Source organism: Heteronotia binoei, chromosome 3 (assembly GCF_032191835.1).
Source record: "Heteronotia binoei isolate CCM8104 ecotype False Entrance Well chromosome 3, APGP_CSIRO_Hbin_v1, whole genome shotgun sequence".
Classification (NCBI taxonomy): domain Eukaryota; kingdom Metazoa; phylum Chordata; class Lepidosauria; order Squamata; family Gekkonidae; genus Heteronotia; species Heteronotia binoei.
In genome coordinates, this window is record NC_083225.1 from 167,143,756 (window position 1) to 167,165,076 (window position 21,321).

The window sequence follows — 21,321 nt, forward strand, 5'->3', positions numbered from 1 at the left end:
ATCCAGCCCTCGTAATAATGAGTTTGACACCCCATGGCTTATACCCTGCAAATACTATTGGTCTTTAAGGTGCTACGGGACTCAAAACTAGGGCCATCTAGTCCAACTTCCTGCACAATGCAGGAAGCTCACAATTGCTCCGCCTACACACTCCCAGTGACACCTGCTCCACACCCGGGGTGGGGGGACAACCTGCCAGGATCCCTGGCAAAACTGGCCTGGAGAAAAACTGACTGACCCCAAAGTGGCAATCAGCATTTCCCTGGGCATGTAAGAAAGGGCCACAAGAACTATGCCGTGATGTTTCCCTCCTACCTTCCTTCTAATGTTCTGCCTGTTCACAGAATCAGCATTTCTGTCAGATGACCATGTTTAAAAACCTCCAAAGGAGAGCCCACCAACTCCTGAGGAAGCTTGTTCTAACTGTCAGGAAGGTCTTCCTAACATATGATTTAATTTCAGCAGTCTGGTTCTGGTCCACCCTTCTGGGACAACAGAGAACAACTCCGCACTATCCTCTATATGACAACCCTTCAAGTATTTGAAGATGGTGATCATATCACCAGGCTCGGCGCTAGGGGTTCTGGTGCCCCTAGGCCGAGGCCTGTTTCCCCACCCCTTCTGTCTCTTGCCCCAAGGTGGCCACCTACTTGGCCTACTCCCACGCGCCAGCCCTGCATATCACCTCTCAATTGTCCTCTCCAGGCTAAGCATACCAACCTTCTTCAACCTTTCCTCATAGGACTTGGTATCCAGACCCCTCACCATCTTCATTGCCTTCCTTTGGCCATGTTCCAAGCTGTCTATATCCTTCTTAAATGGTGGTCCCCAAAACTGAACACAGTGCTCTAGGTGAAGTCTAGCCAGAGCAAAGTGATACCATCACTTCATGTGATCTGGACACTATACTTCTGTTGATACAGCCCAAAATTGCATTTGCCTTTTTAGCCACTGCATGACACTGCTGACTCATGTTCAGTGTACAGTCTCCTAAGATCGTTTTCACACAAACTACTGCCAAGACAAACTACTGCCAAGACTGCCAAACTACTCCCTCATCCTATAATTATGCATTTGATTTATCCTACCTAAATGCAGAACTTTACATTTATCCCTGTTAAAATTAATTTTACCCCAGTTTTCCAGCCTGTCAAGATTATCCTATATCCTGTCTTCTATTGTATTTGCTACGTCTCCCAATTTAGTATCAGCTGCAAATTTAATAAGCATTTCCTCTATTCCTTCATCGAAATCATTTATAAAGATATTAAACAAAGCAGGTCCCAGGACAGATCCTTGAGATACTCAGGTCTTGGAGACTGAGGGCTTTGGCTTCCAGGATAGAGGCATGCCAAAATTTGGGGAGAGAAACTGGAAGCAGGTTAATATACACACACACACACTGTACATGACTTTCTGTGCTTACCTGAAAGCCACACCCTCTAGCCTTTGCAAGTCGTTTGGAGACGGGTTGTGGTTACTGGAGTTGTATGACAGCTCTTTGGGACAAAATCAACAGGGAAGGCATTTCATATTACTGGAACAGGATGTATCTGTTAAATGTCTGCCTAAGTGCAGCCTCTTCTGTCCTCTATTTCTGGCCCACAGTAATTTTGATGGGGTGAGGTGATTTAGCTTGAGGGAAGAGTCAAGGGATGAGATGGTTTGAGAGAAGAGTCAAAATCAGGGCACGGTCTTGTTCAAAAGCAAGTCTCCTTATGCAGCTTATAGCTGTTTATATGTCCAGGACATGGGCACTAGCATCACACACAATAACTAGCTCTGTGTGCATGCACACGAAAGCTTACATTCTGAATAAAACTTTGTTGGTTTTAAAGGTGCCACTGGACTTCAATGGTGCCAGTTCGGTGTAGTGGTTAAGTGTGCGGACTCTTATCTGAGAGAACCAGGTTTGATTTCTCATTCTTCCACATGCAACTGCTGGAATGGCCTTGGGTCAGCCATAGCTCTCGCAGAGGCTGTCCTTGAAAGGGTAGCTTCTGGGAGAGCTCTCTCAGCTCACCCACCTCACAGAGTATTTGTTGTTGGGGAGGAAGGTAAAGGAGATTGTGAGCCACTCTGAGATTTGGAGTGGAAGGCGAGATATAAATCCAATATCATCTTCTATAGCTTCAAGAACAGCTTAGATTGGAGTCCAGTTGCACCTGAGAGGCCAATAACAGTTCCAGGGCATAAGCTTTCATGAGTCAACATTCCCTTTGTCAAACACAATAGATGAAGGGAGCGTTGAGTCTCAAAAGTTTATCCCCTGAAGCTCTTGCTGGCCTCTCAGGTGCTACTGGACTCCAGTCTAACTGTTCTCCTGCAGACCAACATGACTACCCTCTGAAATTAGTGTCAGGAGGAAGCAGAGTAAAGTTGTGCCAATTGTTATTCTCTATGGTGCCTCTAGGACTTTTTTTGGTAGCAGGGACTCCTTTGCGTATTAGGCCACACCCCCTAATCTAGTCACTCTTCCAAGAGCTTACAGTAGGCCCTGTAAGAAGAGTCCTATAAGCTCTTGGAGGATTGGCTACATCAGGGGGGGTGTGTCCTAATATGCAAATGAGTTCCTGCTACAAAAAAAGCCCATGGTGCCTCCCCACATGTGCTTTTCTTGTGTCTAATGGTTGATATTATTATTATTATTATTATTATTATTAGTAGTAGTAGTAGTAGTAGTAGTAGTAGTAGTTGATCTGTTGGGTAGATTTCTGTGCTTGGGCAAGAGTTGTAGTGGTTCAGAGTTTGCAGGGCTGAAAGCCTCAGGTGTCTGCCAAAGCAGATTAAGTGGGAGCAGGCATGATGTACTGAGAGCGTTCCAGATGTCTGAAGAATAGCTCTGAGCCCACCCCTTGCAGCTGGCTCTGACTAAGGAGGTGGGAGCAGTAGATCATTCAGCAGAGGGGGATGGTGTAGTGCTGGAGTCTTGGCTTCCCGGACTGGCTGAGCTGCCTCTCAGTACAGGCGAGGTGGAAGTAAATGCAGCTGCCCTAATAACTCTGGGAGTTCCTGTTTTCCAGGTTCTCTGGTTTGACACCTAGGAGCATAGCCAGTGTTCTCTGGAAGGAGGGAAGCCAGGTGCAAATGGTTTCTGTGCTTTTTAAACAGTTGGGTAAAAGGACTGAAGAAAGCTTCACCCACTGAAAAATTCCCCTCCTACAGAACTTCCCAAGCCCTGTGTACACATACCCCTACACACACACCAAGGGAGCATGGTTGCCAGATCAGTCAGTTCCTTTTTTCCACATATCACATCTGGGCTGTTGGGGCAAGTGATGCTCTGTATTCTTGGTGCTTGGGGGGGCAACAGTGGGAGGGCTTCTAGTGTCCTGGCCCCACTGATGGCATCTGTTTTTTTTTTGGCCACTCTACGACACAGAGTGTTGGACTGGATGGGCCATTGGCCTGATCCAACATGGCTTCTCTTATGTTCTTAGTACTTCATTGAAATGCTTTGCCAAAGTCAGAGTTAATTGAACTGTTCAAGAGTTATGTCATGTTCAACTGTTCCAAGGACATCCTAGATTATGCACTCATAAATTAATTCCAGCCAATATATGGGATTTGGACTTGTTGGACTCTGACCCAGTTCAAGGTTGGCCCTGTCAAGGAAGGATTGCCAGATTTGTGTTTTGGCAGGGCTCCTGTGTTTTCAACTGCTGTATGATAGGCAGAAAGTAGTATTGCCAGCCTCTAGGTGGTGGCTGGAGAACTCCTGGGATTACAGTGGATCTCCCAGCAACAGAGATTAATTCACCTGGAGCAAATGGCTGCTTTGGGTTTGGTTGGTGGATTCTACGGCATTATAGAGGCCCTTCTGCTCCCCAAACCCTGCTCCCCTCAGCCTCCACCCCCAAAATCTTCCAGGTATTTCCCAGTCTGGAGCTGGCAACCCTAGCAGAAAATCAAAAGTCAGCAGGTGCATCCTTTCTTGGCATGGGGTGAGGGGCAGAGGCAGAGATGATAAAAGTTTTACCACTTGACTTTATGCCAGTCACAGCCATTAAAAAGCATGTGTACACACACACACACACACTTCCCCCTGCTGGGAATAAATAGGAGCATTTTCTGGGGAAGTTGCACTGCAGGAGAAAGAAAGAAAAAAAGCGCCTGTTCCTTTCAGCTCGCTCTTCCGTGCCTGCGAGGGCATTACAAATAAATGACAAAGCGTTTGGGGAGGGCCATCTCCTCCGCGCACACCCGAAGCATGTCAGCCAGCCAGTTAATACTTGCTGCTGGAGCACAATAAAGCCACCTCGCTTGAATACACAACAAGCCAGTCCAGGGAAGACCAAAGTGCAGGGAAGGGAGAGGGGAGGGTTCTAAAATGAAAGTTGCAAAGTAGGTCGAACTCGGAGACGGAGGATGGTAAACTGAGAAAGGAGGAGAACAAGCCCTTGTTGTAGCAGGCAAAACTACTTCCAACCAGGAGTGAGCCTGGGGTAAGCAGTATTCCTTTAAACTTGGGGGGGGGGGGGGCGGGGTTGGGTCTTTTGGAAGGAAGCACTGAAGACTGGATAGAGACACACATATGTATTAAGTGAAATGCAAGGATCTCATCTCCCTCCTGTTTACCTGCAACGACAGCTTAGGTTTTCTGTCCTTTGCCTTTAGCAACGCTTTTCATTTTGCTTTGTTATTGGATTGGTTTGAAATAATCATATCATACCTTAAAAGGGGCATACCTTTAAATGCTCCAGAGTGCTCAGACAGGCTGCTTTTCCCACGTGTACCTTTTAACAGCTAAGTGACAGGTAGGAATTGTGCAGCTGTACTGAAGAAGATTCTTTGCCCGCTGATGCCAACTCCCTGCTAGGAGAACCCTGTGCTTGTTTGTTTTCTTCCTGTTGTGAAAGGTCTTAAAGGAGCCCTGCTAGGAAAACATATGTTCCTTAAATGCATTTTAAAAATGGCTGTAGAAAAAAACCCCAAATCACAGCAGTGACATCAGTTTGGGCTGGCGACTGATATGCATCGGTAACTTAGCAGGAAAACACCAAAGATCTCCAAAAAGAAAGACCCTTGCCAGAGTTTGTCACAATTCAAATAAATGGCAGGTTGTTCCTTTCGGCGGGAAAACCCATGAAATACAAACTCTTAGTGTGTAGGAATTGAAGCTGCGAGATAAGGATCATATATGTAAATAGTGCAGTAAATAGTAAATCGTGTAAATAGTGCAGAAACTCCACTCTGGAGCAATATTTAAGTTATAAATACATGCCAAGCAATAATATATGTACTTTTATGAGATTGATTCTCAAACCAGTTGAGTTGGTAGTCCTTGCATTTAAAGTGATCTAATCTCATCTAGAATGAAAGCACTGTAAACCTATTCCCTCTATTGTCTCTCTTGCTGGGTTAGCCAGGCTTGGGCTACCTAGGGCCAAGAATTCAGTCGAAGCCTATACTTAACACATATCTTGTACTTTTATTTGCTCTGCAATACATTTTAGTAGGGTTGCCACCTGTAACTATGCCTGGGTCCCTGCACCAGCTGCATGGTGTTTAGCGATTCAACGGGCAATGTTTTCCCTTTAGAGAGAAGCTGAATGTCATGAATTTCTATCATACAGCTTTTGCACACTCAAGAGAGCCCACAGATGCCCCCTAAATTTGTGATTTTGCTGATGTTTCTCATAATAAGTAAGGCTATTGCCTAGATCTGGGTTCCCAATGTGGTGCCCACCAAATGTTTTTACAAAGTGAGCAGAGCCAGATGGGGGTTTTGGCCATGGGAAATTGATTGGCTATGCACATTTTTTAAAACATTGCTTTGGCAGTGGTTGCTGCCACAGTACAAGGATCTTCACTGTATGACTGACTGTAAACTCAGGTAACCATCGTGTGGCTGGTTCCACCTCATGTGGCAGACATTTTGTGGCAGCCATTCTGTGTAGGATTCCCAGTCCTGCATTGGGGGCGAGGGATCCCTTGAATTAGCGAGCTCTTGCCTGCCAGGAGAGGGAATCCTGCCCCCAAACAATATTTTTGGGATGTCCCTGATGTGATGATGTCACCTGCATGTGATGCCATCAAGTTGAGGATGTCAGGGGGATACTCTGGTTTTTGGGCAAAAACTCTATGATTTGAGGGCAAATTTACCATAGAGTTTTGTCCCAAAACCACAGCGTCTCCCCTGATGTCCCTGACACAATGATGTCAATTCTGGGTGATGTAATCACATTGGGGATGGCATTTCCAGTTTTACTGAAAGTTGCATGATGTCACTTCTGGTCTCCCAGAAGTGTGCTGGGAGCCCGATGCTGGCCAGGTAAGTCAACCCTGCAATCCTAATTCTGTGGATGTGCCTACCACACTGTGTTAGAATTGCAGAGGTGCCTGCAGGCTCAAAAATGTTGGGGATCCCTAGGATAGACATTATGGCAATGTGTAAGTGGGTTTGATCAGTTATCCAGCTGTGCTTTTTCCTGGAGAGGAATGACCCAGTCACAATCATTCAGTTCTTAAATTACATCCAGGCTTAACTGCTGTAAAATGCTACAAATGAAAGGGCTACAGGGTTCAGTTCAAAAGCTGACCAGACCTGCAGATGACCCCTGTTCATGGAAAACTATCATGAACACGAAGACCTTTAGGCAACACCCTGTGTGCTTTACCATGTGCAAAAAGTATGATGGTCCTGATTGGGCAGAAAGGTGGGTTATGAATTTTTTAAATAAGTAGAATTTCATCACAGCACAAAAGTACATTTATCCCCGATCAGTCAGTTTGGCAATAACATTTTAGAAAGTCATTTTAAAAATGTGTATGCTACCTCTTCAGAGATCTCAAGGTGACTCAACATAAAAGAATAAAATCATAAAAACATAAGATCATTAAAATGAACAAACCAATAAAAACCCAGAGCATAAAGTGGCATTTTAAAAACCAGTTTCTATAAAGTAAGAAGCACTACTAGGCCTCCTAAAATCATTCTAGGAAATATCATAACTCTCTTGACACTGTGAATATTTATTAATTATAACTGTCCATTTTGAAGAGAAGAAATTTTATAGAGGCATAGAAAGAAGTGGTCCAATCTAAAATGTCTCTTGTGTTTCTATATTTTAAAAGCTCCTCCATTAAATGTTTCTGTGTAGAGTACCTTAGTAAAGAAGGTTCTCTCCCCCCACCCCCAAGGTCTGTTCTAATAAGGCTTGTGAGGCACAGCCTAGTAACTGGTAGGAGACCAGGGCAGGGGTATATGGGGAGGTGGCAGTTCCGGGGGAAATCCAGATGTGATGACAGTTTTTCAGTTCTCTCTAGAAATTGCTGCAAACTGTATGGCTTTGGCATAGAGTTTCCAGTGATTCCTAGAGAAGTGTGATGCTGCCAACAGCTGCCCCCCCCCCAGGTCCCTGTGTCTCCCAGTCTCCTACTGGTGGCCAGGCTAGGCTTGGCAACCATGGTCCTTGTTGAACTGAAAATCTCAAATCAAATGAGCTTACGTATGTATCAGCTTCTCCTGCACAATTTTATGGATTGTTGTGTTCTACATCATTTGGAGAGCTTCGCTATTATTAGACTAAACACTGGGATCGCCTAGAGCAGGGATGGCCAAACTTGCTTAACATAAGAGTCACATAGAATAAATGTCAGATGTCTGAGAGCCGCAAGACATGAACGTCAGATGTTTGAGAGCCGGAAGGAAGGAAAATAGATGGGGAGAGGTGGAAACAAAGCAACCTTATATGCATTCTCCAAGCCTGCCAACAGCGGGCTGGGGCTTCGAGAGCCACACAATATGTGTGAAAGAGCTACCTGTGGCTCCCGAGTCAGTTTGGCCACCCCAACCTAGAGTGTGTGGTGGCATCTACTTAGGCACCAAAGGAAGTTGTTTGTTGGGTCCCTGGTGATGAGTCACCATACATAGCTGGTGGACTGTGCTTAAGGTCTAAGCCAGAGGTGTTGAACTAATTTGTTATGAGGGCTGGATCTGACATAAATGAGACCTTGTCGGGCTATGTCGGGCTAAGCCATCTGTGTACCTATTTAAGATTAGGTAGCAGAGATAGACTTTTTAAAGGACACAGAGAAACACGACTAAACTTAAAAACATGCTTAAAACATTAGCACTTGTTGGTCTTAAAGATGCTTTCTTTGTATTTCTCCCATGGGATCCAGGGAACTGGGCAAAGGAAGCTCTGGCTCTTTCCTTCCTTCCCCAGGGGACCAGTAGGGGGAGGAGTCTCGGCCAATGGAAAAAAATCAAGCTTTTGCTCCATAGCTCCTGTGCAATTGACCAAGGCTTGCAAAGCAAGCTGAGATGCAGAAGGAAGCAAGAGAGAGGGAGAAGGAAGCAGACAAGAGTCAGTTGCTCAAGGGCCTGATAGGAGCCTTCCGGGGGTCTGATCCAGCCCCCGAGCCACATCATGTTTGACACTCCTGGCCTAAGCTGTGTAGGCCTACAGCAGTTTTTATCTTTTCTTACTTTAATTAACAAGCTAGTCAGAGTCAATACAGTGATATATATCACAAGGAATGTGACCTTTTGAGCCTCTTCAGTGAAGGAATTGGTTTCTTATGACCCAAACAAATCAATTGTTTTATATATTTTGGAAAAAATAATCTTAAATACACTGTCCTGATTAAGGAAGCTCTGGGAGCAGAATTTTATATACACAGTATGTGGGGTTGCCAACAGGCATGAAGAAAAATATTTTGCCGCTTTAGTAGAGGCTTAATGGTATGTTATTTACCAGGTGATGTTATTTACTTCCATGTCATGAAAAGCTTCAGCTTCCCATTTGCACACATTTAGCCTCTTTTAAAGGGACAGAACATTTTTCTCCAGGCCTGTTGGCTACGCTAACAGTACAGCATCTGTGGACAATCACTGTTATGTAGGGAAGCTTATGTGACAACTGATGGCACTCCATGTGGCATGGAGTTGCTAAATGCACTCTGTCCACCCACACAACAAGCTTTTCTGTACTTGGTAATGACTGGTTTCTACATACCAGTTGCGTTTGCTACTTTAGGCCAAATGGCTTTATCCCTACAGAGAGGGCTTACTGCACAAACAAATCAATCATGTGTGCCTTGCCCACATGTGGCCTTGTCTCCAGAGGTAGACTAGAATGCTGCATCTACTGTTTGCACAGACTTTCACACTCATCATCACTAAGCAGTAGACAGGATAGCTGCTGCAGGTGAGATTTTGGTGGATCAATTGCAATGATGATGATAGGCCTCTATTAGGAGGCATCTTAATGGAGCCTGATTAAATGAATATATGTAGCTCATGCTGTAAGATTAATCACACTGACTAATGATTTTAGATAACCTAAGAGAAGACCTGGGGGGGGGGGGGGTAGTAAGGGCGCCTGAAGCTAAATAAGTGTATTATTTTGTATGCAGTTATCAGTGTAGATTGAAACTTTATTTACATAATGGCACATAAACTACAAAGGGAAAGTTCCTCTAACAGAAAATCTGCTGAAGTCAGAGAAAGACTCTAGAGAAGGGCTTCAAATCTTGCTCAGTGAAGGGGTCCTATTAATGTTCCTGCATTATCAGGCATTCACTAGGATAAGCTGTTTTTGTCTGCGCCTTTCCTTCTTGGCAGAATAACAAATGTTAGACCATTTTGTAATAGAGTTGCCAACTTCCAGGTGGGGCCTGGAGATCTCCTGGAATCACAATATTCTGCTGAGCTCCCTTACTTCCTAAAACGGTGCCCTCCCCAGGTTCTTCTGCCAGTTCTCTAGGAATTTCCCAACCTGGAGCTGGCAAGTCTAATATGTAGATAACATGAAATGTTTGGGAGGTGAAATTGTGAATTCTTGTCTAATGTCAGGATCAGTAGTTGCACCTTTTGAGTCTGTGCTCTGTCAGAGTTACGGTTGCCCATCCCCAGTTGGAGGTACAGGATCCCCCAGTTTGGAGGCCCTTCCCTTGCTTCAGGGTTATCTGCTGGGCACTCCATTGTATCCTATGGAGACCAATTCCCATAGATTATAATGGAGAATTGTTTGTTGGGTATCTGGGGCTCGGGAGGTGTTCTTTGAGGTAGAAGCACTAAATTTTCAGCATAGCATCTGTTGCCTCTCCTCAAAATACCCCATAAGTTGCAAAAAGATTGAACCAGGGGGTCCAATACTATCAGCCTCAGAAGAGGTGCCCCATCCTCCATTATTTCCAAATGGAGGGAAGGTATTTAAAAGGCATATGGTCCCTTTAAATGTGATGGCCAGAACTCCCTTCAGAGTTCAATTGTGCTTGTCACACCCTTGCTCCTGGATCTACCCCCAAGTCTCCTGGCTCCATCCCCAAAGTACCCAGATATTTCCTGAGTTGGACTTGGCAACCCTATTCAGAGTGCAGAATTCAATTTACACAATATCCAAAAAAGCTTTTAAAAAGGAAAATACCAAATTTTAATCATTTCAATTATTTTATTGATGCATCTTGCAGAAAGGCAAAAACATTATAACACTGATAAAGTTTAATAATGTAGGGGCACTGAATTGTGCTTTTTCTGGCAGAATGCATAGAGAAGTGACTCTACAATTTTTACATTTTAGGTCATTGTTATAAGTCCAACAGTAAATAATGTCTCCAAAGTACAGCCGCTTAGCACTTGACAGTTTTCTTTCTGTAAACAAAAAGGCACCTAGGGTATAAAACTACCCCAGAAATCTATTAATTCTTGCCACTGGAGTGTCTTTGACTCCAGCCAACATATTATTATCAGGGTAACAAAAATCTCAAGAGGAAAAGTGATTCAGGGAAACGTTGAGGGGTCAGTAGTATGACTGGGAAACATTTGCCTCATTGCAGACGGATAAGAACTTCAGGTGGGGGAAAACAACTAATAACAGCATTGCTGAATGCCGATTAATAATGCTAGATGCTTTCTTTCACAGTTTATGTTGATCTTGAGTTCAAAACCTAATATTTGTTATTTGAGGGGGTTTTTAATAAAAGCAATGGCCAGTATCAAAACATCCCAGTAAGCAAAGTTTGGAGGCTTGCTCCAGTTTAAGTAAGAGGAGGGCCACAAACTGGTGAAAGGCTCCTTCACCACTTTAGAGTAAAATAGTACCCATTACCTTTACAAAGGAGTGGAAATGGGTGTTCATAATGGAGTATCAATGCCAAAGGTGTGCAGGAACCTACTCAAAAGAAATATTTGTGGGAGAATATGTCTCTAGATCCAGGTGGGTAGCCAGTCTTTCTGTAAACAAAAAGGCACCTAGGGTATAAAACTATCCCACAAATCTATTAATTCTTGCCACTGGTCTGAAGCAGTGTGGCAAAGTTAGAGTCTAATAGCACCTTTAAGACCAACAAAGTTTTATTCAGGATGTGAGCTTTCGTGTGCATGCACACTTTGTCAGACCTGAATAAAACTTTGTTGGTCTTAAAGGTGCTATTAGACTCTAACTTTGTTCACAGTATATATCCAGGTTCTCGATGTTTGAATCACGTTGACCTCTAGGGTTGCCAAGTCCAATTCAAGAAATATCTGGGGGCTTTGGGGGTGGAGCCAGGAGCAAGGGTGTGACAAGCAGAATGGAACTCCAAAGGGAGTTTTGGCCATCACATTTCAAGGGACCGCACATCTTTTAAATGCCTTCCTTCCATAGGAAGTAATGAAGGATAGGGGCACCTTCTTTGGGGGCTCATGGAATTGGACCCCCCGGTCCAATCTTTTTGAAACTTAGGGAGTATTTTGGGGAGAGCCATTGGATACTATACTGAAAATATGGTACCTCTACCTCAAAAAACAGGGTCCCCAGAGCCCCAGATACCCATGGATAAATTCTCCATTATTTTCTATAGGAATAAGTCTCCATAGGGAATCATGAGTACCCAGCAGACATTTCCCTCCCCTCCCCCCGCTTTCTGATGACCCTGAAGCGGGGGGAGGGCCTCCAAACCTGGGGATCCCCTGCCCCCACCTGGGGATTGGCAACCCTATTGACCTCTGCCACCACCACAAAACTTCACTGGGGTTTCTTTTTTTGTGACTTTGTTCTATCCTGGATACATTGGGAATTTGGCTGTGGGGAGGTAGTGAAGACACCCCAAATGAGGTTTGTGTGAGCTTTCCACAGTCAGGGCATTGGTTAATCACAGCCCATTCCAGATTTCTTCCTTTCTTGGTTTTCCAGTTGGAACATACGGAGTGCGGCTACTCTAATAAATTGATGGTGAATTAATACCTTTAATTATTGCTCCTATTAGCAGAAGACCTGTAATTATGAGAGGGGTGTGCGTGTGTGAAAGTCTTGTACAGTACGAGGATCCCTTGGGAACCTAAAATATGTTCTGCACACAGACATGTTGTGTCCAGTGCTCCCTCTAAGCTGTGGAGTCTTGTGAGCAAAAATTCTACTTTGTGAGCTACTGGCATTAAAGTTGTGAGCAAGCAATTTGGCTGCTGCATAAGTTAGTTTGCTCTGGGACCATCCTTCCTGAGCTATTATAAAAATGTGTGAGCCAGAGGCTAAAAACCTGTGAGCTAGCTCACGCTAACTCAGCTTAGAGGGAACACTGGTTGTCTGTATTTCAGAGGGTAGCCATGTTGATCTGCAGTGGAACATCTAGCTTCAAATTCTGTAGCCCCTTATTGATCAGCAAGATACTCAGGGCACAAGCTTTCTGACAAAGGGAGCTGTGACTTTTGAAAGTTTATACCCTGAAAATTTTGTTGGTCTTTACTGCGTTGTTTCTGTCACCAATACCTAACCCACCTAGTATCAAGGGTGGTAGGTGGGTAAGTTTTGCTCAGTGTGTGTCCCCAGTGCTTTTCCCCACAGAGGGAACAGCAACCACCCACTTACAATGGAAAATGCAAAGTGGAATTTCTGAGTCTGTATTTTGGGACAGGCCACCAATCTGCCTTATGACTTGATGATCCTGGCTATGAAAAATCAAGCTGGATCTTCTTTGAACAGCCCTGTCCCCTTAATATGCATAGATCTATCCTGAGCATCATTTATTGGTCAAGCTGGAAATATGTTGGAATGTTGAGAAATGCTATTTAATAATAATAATAATAATAATAAATATTATTTAATAATAATAATAAATTTTATTTCTATCCCGCCCTCCCCACCTCGGCAGGCTCAGGGCGGTTAACAACATTTCATAAAAACATATAATGGTTAAAACTTTTACATTTAACAATATAAAACAGTAACATTAACTTAATAACATTAAAACAATCCAGTAAGTGCAGTTATTCAGCGGTGTGGTCTTAACCGCATTGGCGGGTGCTTAATTGCCGATCTTCTTAACAGTCCAGGTATGCAAGTTTAAAAAGGGCGGTCTTGCAGGCCCTGCGGAACTGGTCAAGGTTCCGCAGGGCCCGCACCTCCTCGGGGAGTCGGTTCCATAGGGTAGGGGCCGCGACTATTTAACAGGGCTTTTTTTTTGTAGCAGGAACTCCTTTGCATATTAGGCCACACATCCCTGATGTAGCCAATCCTCCAAGACCTTACGGGGCTCTTAGTACAGGGCCTACTGTAAGCTCCAGGAGGATTGGCTACACCAGGGGGGAGTGGCTTAATATGAAAATGAGTTCCTGCTACCAAAAAGTCCTGCTATTTAATAATTTGTAGTGGGGGGATGAGAAGATTAGATACATTTTCCTTTCTCTTTGTTATACAAGGAAGATTTCCTCCCAATGGTGTAATCCTGAACAGATAATTCCAGAATAATGGTAAGAGTCCAGTAGCACCTTTAAGACCAACAAAGTTTTATTCAAGGTATCAGTTTTGTGTGTTACACACACACTTCTTCAGATACAATTAAATGGGAGAAAAATCTTCAAATTTATAGACAGAGTTGGAAAAAATGAATTAGCACATAAATTAATATATTAATTCCAGTCTAAGCCTATTGATAGGCTTCCCAATCCCCAGATCCCAGAGGGGGATCCCCCGGTTTTACAGGCTTCCCCCCTCCCCCAGCCAGCTGGCCGGCGGGGGAAGCCCCACCCCCATAGCCATCATGCACCTCCATGAACGATTCCCATAGGGAATGATGGGGAATTGATCCATGGGTATCGGGGGCTCTAGGGGGGCTGGTAGAGGCGCCAAATTTTCAGTATAGCATCTAGTGCCTCTCCCCAAAATACCTTCCAAGTTTCAAAATGATTGGACCATGGAGTCCAATTCTATGAGCCCCAAAAGAAGGTGCCCCTATCCTTCATTATTTCCTATGGAAGGAAGGCATTTAAAAAGGTGTGTTGTCCCTTTAAATGTGATGGCCAGAACTCCCTTGGAGTTCAGTTATGCTTGTCACATCCTTGTTCCTGGCTCCACCCCAAAGTCTCCTGGCTCCACCCCCAAAGTCTCCTGGCTCCACCCCCAAGGTCCCCAGATATTTCTTGATTTGGACTTGGCAACCCTACCTATTGAAAAGAACAGGTTTAGGCTGGAGTAAAATTTCTGAGGATTGCACTATGTGTTCTCATGTCTCCCCCCCCCCCCCAATTTCTCTGTACACTTCCTAGCTTTCAACCTGCCCTCCCATGCCCAGTACTTGTAGAATAGAACTCAGCCCATATAGAAACAAATGCTTACAAAAACACTAGCCCTGGGCATGCCTAGTCTGAAATACATCCCACTTCGTTAGAGCTTGCTCCAAATAACTCTTCTTGTTTCTCCATCAAAGTGAGAAGATTCTCAGCAAGTATGAAGACTAAATAGCCAGGAGCTTATTGCTTTGAAAAATTTGTTGTGTTCATGTTCTTCAAAGAAGACATTTAAATTTTTTTTTCTTACAGATATGACCGCTTTGCTCCAGGTCGCCTTAAATCTTCCAAATTGGAGGAAATGGCAAAGGTAAGATGCTGAAGAGTTTTTATTGCTCCATAAATGCTAAGGCCAGGGGGCATTTGGAACACAGCACAGACAATTTCACACTTACGCTCCTTTGCCTGGCAAAACTGGCACTCTTTCCAAGATGCTCCTTATTTCAACAAGAGTTACGTGGTAGCTTTGGCAGCAGAACTGACTCCCAAGGAGTGAGTGGAGGACCCAGTTTTTAGAGCCTTCCAACAAGGATGGAGTCCCAGAACGCCACTCCCTACCCTCCAGTCCCTGTTAATCATGCCAAAGTCATGAAAGGAGGCGTTTGTAACACCTTCAGCATTGGGCAGTGAGCCTGTAACATGGAGCAAAGCTGAAAGTGTAGTGGTTAAGTGCGTGGACTCTTACCTGGGAGAACCAGGTTTGATTCCTCGCTATTCCACATGCATCTGATGATGTGACCTTGGAGTCAGTCACAAGTTCTCGCAGAGCTGTCCCTCTAAAGAGCAGTTTCTGTCAGAGTTCTCTCAGCTCCACCTACCTCACAGGGTGTCTGTTGTGGGGAGGGGAAGGGAAAGGAGATTGTAAGCTCTGAGACTGAAGGGCAGGGTATAAATCCAATATCCTCCTCCCCCTATTCCTCTTCTTCCAAACTGAAGTGTGGCTTCCAGACACTTGGGAGCGGCATGGAAGGGTAAGTCGATAGAGGACTTGAGTAGATGCAATTCAGAGAAGATGATGTGCATATTTGGTTGGGCAGGCACTTTTTTTTAAAAGGAAGAAACCTGGCTTGCTGCAAGCAGGATTGAGTACTGCCTAGATCAATACTGCCTGGGAAAAAAATCCAGGTTTCAACTGGCACATGCACTCTTTGACATGGTTATTTATACAGAACAAACGGCCAAGCAACACACAAGACTGGGGTTCCATAACAGAAACTTCAGATGTGAAATGTATCCCTTAAAAGGAGCTGCAGGAGAAGGGATATTGTCTGGGGCCCCCAGTAGTTGTGGTAAGTGGTTAATCCTTTCCCGTTTCCCTAGATGCAAATACACCCTCCTGACACACACTGCTTTAAGCCTCAACAGGGAAAAATGACAACAACAGTTCTATTGTATCAGGAGTTAAAGAAGCTTTGGGGAAGACCACTTCCCACTGGGGAAACCACTCAGGGAAAAACATTAACTCGCCTTATCCTGCACCATGATCCTGATCCATATTGTCCCTCACCCCCTAGTAGCCTTCCAGTCACAGAACTCAAGTATCATATAGTTTGGTCCTAAATATTACAACAAACACAAGGCTGCTACTGAAAATGGCAGCCCGGTCTCAAGTTCCTTCCTGAGCTGTGCCTTTATACTACTATAAAGTGTATCCTGCCAGAGGTGGGGAAATGCAGTAATTTAAGCCTTAAAAGTTAGAGGCCATAAGGTATGTAGAGTTGTATATTTTGGAGCGGAAGTGGAACAGGTTTTCTATTTTGGAAGCAAGCTTGTGTTCACATCTGCTAGGACATGTTAGGGCAACCGGTGGAAGCCTTGTGGAACTCTTTTACCTAGACCTAGGAGCTGCATCTTGGGAGCCAGCTTGCCCCACCTCACTACCATTGGCTTAGTGTGCCTTTATTTAATGAGTGTGTCATAAATGAGACTGTAAGCAAAGAAAGAATTTACAGTTGTGTTCATAACTGGGGATAGTAGCTGCTCTAAATCATGGCCCACAAATGAGACTTTGTCAGTGAATGTTGTCATAGTAACTAGGACTCTGGCACCAACAGTGACAACAGTCGTGATGTCACAAATGAAAAATATGCAAATCTTTGAATTCTATGATAAATTCTTTTAGCTAGAGCTTACGGACTAGGAGAGAGAGCCACCAGCATTACACCTTCTGCTGGTTTATCATGACATATTCCTTTTCTAAGAGCCCCTTCATATTCAGAGAAACTACAGGACAATCCTTGGAAACCATGAGTCAAGTTGGTTCATGTTCTGTTGCTTAATCTAATACAGTGATTCTCAGAATTTGGGTCAGGGCAGGTGTTCCTTGAAAAACTAAGCCAGCAGATTGAATGCATCAACCTCTCCATGTCCACTGCAGTAGGGAGTCTTTGTTTAACATACATCCATGCCCTGTCAACATGTGGGAAATGACATCATCTCCAAAATGCACAGGTATCTCCTGAGATAGCTTACAGTGCAGCTGACGGGCATGGGGAAATCCCAGAAGCATCACTAGAGCCCAGAAAGGGTGGCTGCATTCCTGAGCTCTAGCTGACTGTGCGAAAGGGAGGGCAAGAGGCTGGGAGGCCTTATTAACATGGTTGTTCTGCAGCTGTGGGGAGGATTGCCCGCCTACTGAACTGGGAGCTGATCGAGAAAGCACAAACATGCACTTTTGCATGTGTGTGACAATGAAGTGTGCTTCATGTTTTAATTCGGGGGGAGGGGCCCAGTGCCACAGCTGTTTAAGGCACAGAAATCACTTCTCTGGGCCTGGTACAAACTTGTGAGATTCTCCCCATATCACATCTGATATACATACACTTCTGTGAGTCCCAAGAGAAAAATGGTCTGTTTTATTTCTGAAAGAACACTAATAGATGATGTGGCAGATGGGTTTGCAGCTGGGGTGGGACCTGTGAAAGTATACCCACTTGCCCTCTTCATGTTTGGGCCCTGCAGGTATTAGTCATTTATAAAGCTAATTCTTAAACCCAGTCAGGCCCACAAATGGATAAGTTTTCAACTTCCCCTAAAGGTTAAGACCCCAAGAAAGTATTCAGGCGTGCAAACTATTGATAAACCATTGGTTCTTGAGTATGACAATCTCCCTGCTCTCTTTATCTCTCCTGTGGGAAATTTTAGATTGTAAGTTCCTTGGGGCAGGGGGCCTTTCATCTTGTGATGGTGCTCTGTAAACAACATTTCTGGGGGTTTTTTTCAATTTTTTTTTTTTTTTTTTTGCATTCAAGTATAACATTTAGAAGATGATGATGATGATTTTGGATTTATATTCTGCCCTATACTATGAATCTCAGAGTCTCAGAGCGGTCACAATCTCCTCTACCTCCCCCCCACACACACAAAAAACACCCTGTGAGGTAGGTGGGGCTGAGAGTGCTTTTGCAGCAGCTGCCCTTTCAAGGACAGCTTCTATGAAAGCTATGGCTGACCCAAGGCCATCTCAGCAGGTGCAAGTGGAGGAGTGGGGAATCAAACCCAGTTCTCCCAGATAATAGTCCGCGCACTTAACCACTACACCAAACTGAACATAACAAAGACGTTTCTACAACACAATATATTATACATCCAGAAGGCAAAATGAATTTGGACCAGATATACTTAAGTGTTGCTCGTACATGTGCCCTATTGTTATTATATACTGAAAAGGTAGGAAGGTCTGTGCAAATAGGACATGGCTTTCTGAATTTCATGAAGTTAAATATACACAGGAAAACTGAAAAATATTATGTACTCTCATGTACTGAGCTGTTCTGACAGCTGTTTTTTCAGTTTTAATTCCAAATATTTGAGAAAACCTAGATACTTTCTTGACTGTTTTTCCTCACAGACTGAAACCTGTAACTCTCCTTTGGCCACTAAACTGACAAATAAGCGGTTTGATGGAAAGCAACCTGAGGTGATGGAAGACACCTCTACCTGGAATGAGCAGCTAGAAAAAGAGCTCTTACGAGGTAAGCACAGGTCCTCACTCTAGGTTGGTTTTGTATTCACAAAACTAGGATATGGGAGATGATTCCTGAAAAACACAGCTTGGTATCCTGTACCTCTAAAGCTTCACCTTTGACAGATGACAGGAAATGAATGGGAGACATTAACAGTTGTGCACCAAGATAATTGAATTACCATCAAACCAGTAGACAAATGTAGTGCCATGGCTGGACTGAAAAAGTAGATACAGGTGGATATATGATAAGGTTTGTTTGTTTATTTGCCCAGCAGTAAATTATCCAGTCTGGCACATTAACAGCACAATCCTAAACAGAATTATATCATTCTAAGCACATTTAATTGAATGGACTCAGAAGGACATAACTATGCTTAGGGTTGCACTGTACGCATGTATGTTCTCTGGTCATATCTGCAAGACTGCCTCTTCCAATATGTACTTGTGCAGCAACTGTGCTTTTAAGATCAGGGGCTACAGGCCAGTTTGTTCTGTGGGGAATCAAAAGCAGACGTGGCTTGTATCAAGAACATTTCTTTTGGGAATAGTAGTAGTTTTGTATGCCACCTTTCACTACCTGAAGGAGTTTCAAAGTGGCTGACAATCTCCTTCCCTTCCTCTCCCTACCCTGTGAAGTAGGTGGGGCTGAGAGAGCTCTAAGAGAACTGTGACAGGCCCAAGGTCATCCAGCTGGCTGCATGTGAAGGAGTGAGGAATCAGACCCAGTTATCCAGATTAGAGTCCACCACTCTTAGGTATTATACCAAACTGGTGTTGTATGGCAGTGGCCCCTAACCCTTTTGGCCCCAGGGCCTGCTCGCCGACCATGGCCTCCCCCCTCCACGCGTTTTCCTCCTCCCTCCTTTGCCGCCTCTGTGCAACCTCGCTGCCTCCTCTTCCCCCGTTTTCCTCCCCCATTTCCTCCTCCCTCCTTCACCACCCCCCGTGCAGCCTCACCACCGCCTCCTCCCCCCTTTTGCACCATTTTAAGGCTGGGGAAGGGGCCGTGAAGCGCCTCCCAGGCCGAGCCCCCTCAGCCAATCAGCTGATCGGCGGGAAAACTGCTGCAGCAGTGGCGAGCAATGCTGCTCTTGCCTCCTTCCCCGGCCTTAAATTGGTGAAAATAGGGGGGAGGTGTTGCGGGGGGGGGGCGGCAAGGCTGCACGGCCCATTGCAAACAGGCTGCGGCCCAGTACTGGTCCATGGTCTGGGGGTTGGGGACCCTTGCTGTATGGCAATGGCGTTTAAAAGGTCTATCCCTGCTAACAGCTGAGGGTGCAATGTATAGATTTTAGATACTCTAGATTTGTATTTTAGTGGCTTGTTGTATTTATAAATCCATTGTTTTCCACTTGTCATTGCAGTCCACCTTGAGTCCCCTATGGAAGAAAGGCGGACTAAAAGTGCTCCAAGTTTGTTTTTTTAAATTGTCAAGAAAAACTTTGACTTTGCGATAAATAAATTCATATTTTATCTATTGTCCAAAATTCAGGGGACAGGGATTCCACCTTCAGATTGTCTCAGGATTTGGTTCTCTTTCAAAATTTCTTTTGAAATATGTGGATATCTTCTGCAATACCAATGTATTGTGGATCCCATAGAATGTGTTTCTGACAGTAGCCTCTGACTATAGACGAGAACGTAAGAAGAGCTCTGCTGGATTAGACCAGCAGCTTGTTTCACACACTGATTAACCAGTTACCCTGGAGAGCTAACAGACAGGCCAAGGCCTTCTCCTGATGTTGCATTGGTATTCAGAGTTTTGGTGCCTCTGAATACAGAGGTTCTCTTTTGTCTCCATAAATCTGTCTAATCCTATTTAAAACCATCCATGCTTATGGTGAATTTCGCAATTTAATTTATTTGTTGAGGAAAAAAGTATTTTCTGTTATCTGTCCTGCCTACACTGAACATTTGCCATGTTGTAGCCAATGTTCCCTCTAAGTTGCAGCGTCTTGTGAGCAAAAATCCTACTTTGTGAGCTGCTGGTATTGAAGTTGTGAGCTACTGGCATTGAAGTTGTGAGCTGCTGCATAAATTATTGTGCTCTGGGGTCATCCTTCCTGAGCTAAGACAAAAATGTGCGAGCTGGAGGCTAAAAATCTGTGAGCTAGCTCACGCTAACTCAGCTTAGAGGGAACACTGGTTGTAGCGCACTCACCCAGTTTAGAAAGTTCCTCCAGGAATTCTTCACAATCCATCTTGGTTTCACCATCCTGAATATTTTGGTATCGTCTACAAAACTGGCTGCCACACTGCTCGCTCCAATTTCAGATTACTTATGAACAACTTAAATCCCAGTCCTTGAGGGGGCCCACTGCTTCTCTCCATGACAAGAACTGTCCATTTATTCCTACTTTGTGCTTCCAGTTATTGGGCCAAGTTTTAATCCATATGAGGATCTCTACTCCTATCTCATGACTGCTGAATTTGCTCAGGAGTCTCTGAGGGACCTTGTCTGAGGCTTTTGACAGTCCAAGTATATAATGTCTAACAGGCATTATTATCTAAATTATTATTATTATTATTATTATCTAAATGTTTGTTTTCTCAAAGGACTTCAAAAAGTTGGTGAAACAGGAAACAGGACTTCCCTTTACAGAAACCATACAGATTTACCCTCAGCTGGCTGTGTTCCTCTAAGTGCCTAATAATTCTATCTTAGATTCCGATTTCTATTAATTTGCCTGGGACAGATGTCAGGCTAACTGGTCTGGAATTTCCTAGTTACTTCCCAGTCTTCTGGTAAAGAGGCTGATTTTTAATGTTATATAAGTCTGGTTAGCACACAGACAATTTAATATTTCAGTTCCTTAACATTTCTCAGGTGTATGCTATCTGGATCTGGAGACATTCATTTTCA

General features: G+C 44.2%; 1 protein-coding gene across 1 annotated transcript in view; it reads left to right on the top strand.

Moving 5' to 3' along the window:
* Positions 1-21,321, top strand: part of EXPH5 (exophilin 5) — a 68,235-nt gene that overhangs the window by 37,264 nt on the left and 9,650 nt on the right. The window contains exons 4-5 of the mRNA XM_060234845.1: positions 14,744-14,801; positions 18,342-18,465. Of these exons, the coding sequence (XP_060090828.1) occupies positions 14,744-14,801; positions 18,342-18,465 (182 nt within the window). The remainder of the gene's footprint in view (positions 1-14,743; positions 14,802-18,341; positions 18,466-21,321) is intronic.